Here is a 4,831-nt window from a genome sequence, read left to right on the forward strand (position 1 = left end):
CTGCTTATGTGGTGCTGAGGAATTGAACCCAGGGCCTCATGCATGCAAGGCAAGCACTCTACCATTGAGCCACCTTCCCAGCCTCGTGCCAACTCTTTTAAAAGCAGATGCATTCAGCATCTTCCTAGGTTTACCCAAAATACAAGTGATGCTGTTTTCTTTATCATTCACTTCTTTATTGGAAGTAAATAGAGAAAGCTTCAGGGCTTACTTTAAAAGAAGCAAATGTGTGTAAGTTCCATCTTAGTGATTATAGCGCAGGAACAAATTGTTGAGCATGCCCTTTCTTCTCACAGAGAACCTGATCTTACAGTTGGGAAGTGACTGGCACAGGACTTAGCATGAAGTGACTTGTGGCTCCACTGTTTTCAGTTATAACCCCATACACTGATTGCTCTCACTAGGCATTGCTCTCACCAGTTTCCTCAATGGGACCTCCAGGAAGGTGTGTCCTTCTGACCTGGTAAACACTTATGCTTACGCTTACACTATACACTCAGATATCCCGCCAGGAGGTGTTCAATGAATGTGCTGGGAATCAAAAGAACAGTGGTCTTGAAAGCATAGCTATCCAGAAAAAAAAGAATCCTAGCACTTCCATTCACCAGCTGGTGAATTGGGGCAAGTTTTGATTTCTGTAAGTTTCAGTTTCAGGTTAAAAGTCACTTTAGGGGCTGGGAATGTGGCTTAGTGGTAGAGTGTTTGCATAGCATGCATGAAGCCCTGGGTTTGATTCCTCACTACCACAGACATGGAAAAAGCCAGAAGTGGCACTGTGGCTCAAGTGGTAGAGTTCTAGCCTTGAACAAAAGAAGCTCAGGGACAGTGCCCAGGCCCTAAGTTCAAGCCCCAGGGCTGAAAAAAAAATTCAGTTAGTTATCTCTCTTACATGGTGGGTTTTTAAAGGGAAAAGGGTAAGGGTAGGGGATAATGAACCCCATTATTTTGTGCTTTTGGGGGGGAGTAATATATCATAAAAACAAGCATGGGTTTCTAATCTTTTAATGCAGTCATATTTCTCTTGACACAAAGATCTAGATTGGTAATTTGGTGAGTGCACTGGTGCATGACTATCTCCAGTAGTGGGCCCTACCTTGCTGGTTCCTAAAAAGCATTCAAGGCGACACATGATAAATCAGCAGTGGGATGCATGCCAATTGTTTTATTTATGATGCCTACTTGAACCACAAGGCCAGCCAGCCTGGAGCCCTCAGGAAGAAATCTACAGCTCCGTTCATGTCATTACTCAATAATGCGGCGGAAGGACTGGACAGCCGGGGAGGCTGCACCCCAGTCGATGGGCTTCCGGTACTCCTTCTTGTCCAGGAGGTACTGTCGGCCACGGTAGTTGGGTAGCTCGTAGAAAATCCAGACACCCTCCAGCACCTTAGAGGAGTGGATCTCACGCATGTGAAACTGCTCCATGACAGAAGGGCAGTCTTCCGTAGTTTCAAACATCTGGCCATTAAAATCCCCTTTCTCAAAAATCTGAATCTTATACTGGCCTCCGCTAGACTGAAAAACAAACACAACACACAGAAAGAAATAAACAGCCACCCTTATGGAAGTCACTGGTCCAGCACTCAGATAATAGCATGGTTCATTAACGATCAGCTTCTCATCGCTCCGTTACTTATGTAACTGTAGCCCCTCTGTATATCACGTTGACAATAAAGATTTAAAAATCAAAGTAACTTAGTGGAACTCCCATCTCCACTAAGAAATGACTGACTGAACAGCTGACTTTTAAAAAGAAACAAAAAGGTTTCTCTGAATCATTTCTCTCCCTCAACAAAGTACCATGACTATAGTGTATTCAGTCTTGTGATGAACTGACCTAAGAAAGCAAGACAAGGGAAGTGGTCCCCAGACTTACCAGGTGAATAGCTCTACAGGAGCCCAGGCGGTCATTGAGGCCCATCCAGCGCTGGTATTCAGGGTACTCGCCCTGAGGTAAGATGTACAAGTGCCCTGCAAAGTTGGGCCTTTCGTACACAGCCCAGGTACCTCCTTCTACTCTAATGGAGTTGCAGCGACTTAGGTATGAGTGGAAATCGGAACAGTCGCAATCACAGTCATAGCGGCGGCCTTGAAAATTTTTATCTTCATAAAAAGTAATCTGAAGCACAGAGTAAAATAGAAGAACTTAGGTGTTTTGAGTGGCTTTATTTAGAGATAAAAGAACTCATTGCCCGCTTCAGAAATTCACGTTCTCTTCAGTTTTGAAGACAAAATAAATAGTTCAACCTTGCCTCAGAGCATATGGTTTCTGGCAGACAACTTTAGTTCGTTACAGTAGAAATGGTACTTTGTGAAGGTTTAAAATGTAAGCAAAACAAGAGGGCCAGTAGTTTCAGACGCAAGCTCATAGTTTTCTCCTTTAATTCCTATAACTTTCTATGCTTACATTATCTTATAAACTATCCATTTATGTCTGTTCCTTCCACTAGACTCCTAACCGAATTTCTTCCAAGGTTAAGCCAGTTTAAGCTATGGCTCCTCTGTGCCTGTTTGATGAAGATGAGTAAGTTCCATAGGCAAGACACTGTAGAACATGTACAGAGAGAAATAAAACAAGCTTCAGATATTTTGTTTTAGACAGACATACAGCATACACACATCAAAACATATTATGGTCAGATGCCGGTGGCTCATGGCTGTAATCTTAACTACCTGGGAGATTAAGATCTGAGGATTAGTGTTCAAAACTAGCCCTGGTGGAAAAAAAAAGCCAAAAAAGCAGAAAAAAAGCCAAGAGTTAAGGTGTGGCTCAAGTGGTAGAGCACTATCCTTGAGTGAAAAAGCTATGAGCACACACACACACACACACACACACACACACACACACACACAATGTTCTCCATTAGTTTATTTATAAACAGGGTCACTGTAAAACAAAATGGCACAGCAGATTGTTCTTTACTTAAAATTCTTTTTTTTTTTTTTTTTTTTTTTTGTCGGTCGTGGGGCTTGAACTCTGAGCCTTGGCGCTGTCCCTCAGCTCTTCAGCTCAAGGCGAGCGCTCTACCACTTGAGCTACAGCACCACTTCCGGTTTTCTGGTGGCTTATTGGAGATAGGAGTCTCACGGTCTCTCCTGCCCGGGCTGGCTTTGAACTGTGATCCTTAGATCTCAGCCTCCTGAGTAGCTAGGATTACAGGCGTGAGCCACCAGCGCCCGGCCTACTTAAAATTCTTATGTGTCTACTGTAATACCTGAGGTAGGCTTCTGGTAGCACTGAAAAAAGTACAGAGCCTAAGCTGCAGTTTCCTATTTACCGAACAAAATGACCAGTAAACTGGAATCCCTGCCTACAAAAGCTTTTCAGGTTGACATAGGAAAGAGTTTTGAGCAACTCCTAGTGATCCATGCAATAGTTTCTGAAAACTACTGTGAGCAATGGACTACAGTTTTCCTGTGGGCTCAATAACTCCACAATCCCTTAGGTGAACCAGCTGAAACCACAGGTGTCTTGCTTGATGTGGCTAATTTCCTGGTGCTATGCCGCCACCTGGTGGCTCATTTTCTGTACTGACTTAAAAGCGCAAAAGCCCAAGAGCAGGGAAAGAACCGGGGCAGGTAGTCTTGTCTTAAGCTGAGGAGTGAAGGGTAGGCCACAGCCCAAAAGAATGAAAGCGGAAAAGAACAAGGCCCATTATATGAACAAGAGGTAGTTCATTCACTGCATGTGTCAAAGGAAAAAGCCACACAACTGGGATTAGAATCCCCTAATGGGAGCTATGAGTTGGTGGGTTGTTTATGCTTGGTAACAGATGGTTGTTAGGAACTGAGTGAGAGATTCAACCAAAAATAACTCCAGTGAGAAAAGGCAAATGGGTTGGGAAGAGTGCTTGTTTTGCATGTATGAAACCCTGGGTTCGATTCCTGAGTACCACATAAACAGAAAAAGCCAGAAGTGGCACTGTGGCTTAAGTGATTGAGTGCTAGCCTTAAGCAAAAGAAGCTCAGGGACAGTAGTGCTCAGGCCTTGAGTTCAAGCCCCAGAACTGGAAAAAAACAAAAACAACACACACACACACACACACACACACACACACACACACACACACACACACACACACACACACACACACACACACACACACACACACACACACACACACACACAAATCAGTCAAAAGAAATATAAGATGTGATCACTAATTAGATGAAGAGAATCTTTTGTTAAAGAGAAGAAAATGATTCACAAAGGCACATCTCACTTCTTCACTTTTTCTTTTACCCTGGGTGGCTCTTCCTAGTTAATACTATTAACTGTTTTCTTTCTCTTAGTCTCCCATTCCCTCCCCAGTTCTCTCAATTCTATTTCCTGTTCCCTAAAAGCTTTCCTTTTTCATTTCCCATCTACTAAGAAAATTAGCTATTTCATCTCCTCTTTGAATTTGTTTTTGCTTCTTTTTCAATTTTAGTATAGCAGTTAGATATACATGTTTGTGGCTGAAGGACACAAAATTCCAGCATCACTTACCAGCTTTGTGATCATTTTCAAGACCAGTTAGTCATGTTTTGAGGTTTTGAGGGTTGAACACTTACTTAAGCTTAATCCTATTTGTGGTTTTCTTCTTAGCAGCCCCCCCCCCCCCCCCCCCCCCGCCTCCCCGAGCTGAGGACTGAACTCAGGGCCTTACATTCCTTCCACTGAGCTAAATCTGCAACCCCAATATTTGGATTTTTCTTGGTGGTACTGGGGTTTGAAATGGTTCTCCTTTTCACTTTTTAGTGTTTTTCTTGAGGGTTTTGTGTTTTGCCAAGGCTACAATCTCCTACCTTTGCCACTGGAGTGGCTGATATTACAGGCATGCATCACCAT

General features: G+C 43.2%; 1 protein-coding gene across 1 annotated transcript; it reads right to left on the minus strand.

The window, feature by feature from the left end:
- Positions 1 to 1,201: 1,201 nt before the first annotated feature.
- Positions 1,202 to 4,831, minus strand: Crygs (crystallin gamma S). The gene is made up of 3 exons (XM_070028858.1): positions 4,789 to 4,831; positions 1,877 to 2,145; positions 1,202 to 1,515 (listed from the first exon to the last, which is right to left on the minus strand). The coding sequence occupies exons 1-3, from the start codon at positions 4,829 to 4,831 to the stop codon at positions 1,243 to 1,245; spliced, it is 585 nt and encodes a 194-aa protein (XP_069884959.1). The 3' UTR covers positions 1,202 to 1,242.

This window comes from Dipodomys merriami, unplaced genomic scaffold (assembly GCF_024711535.1).
Source record: "Dipodomys merriami isolate MVZ:Mamm:240054 unplaced genomic scaffold, mDipMer1.0.p SCAF_2, whole genome shotgun sequence".
Taxonomy (NCBI): Eukaryota; Metazoa; Chordata; class Mammalia; order Rodentia; family Heteromyidae; genus Dipodomys; species Dipodomys merriami.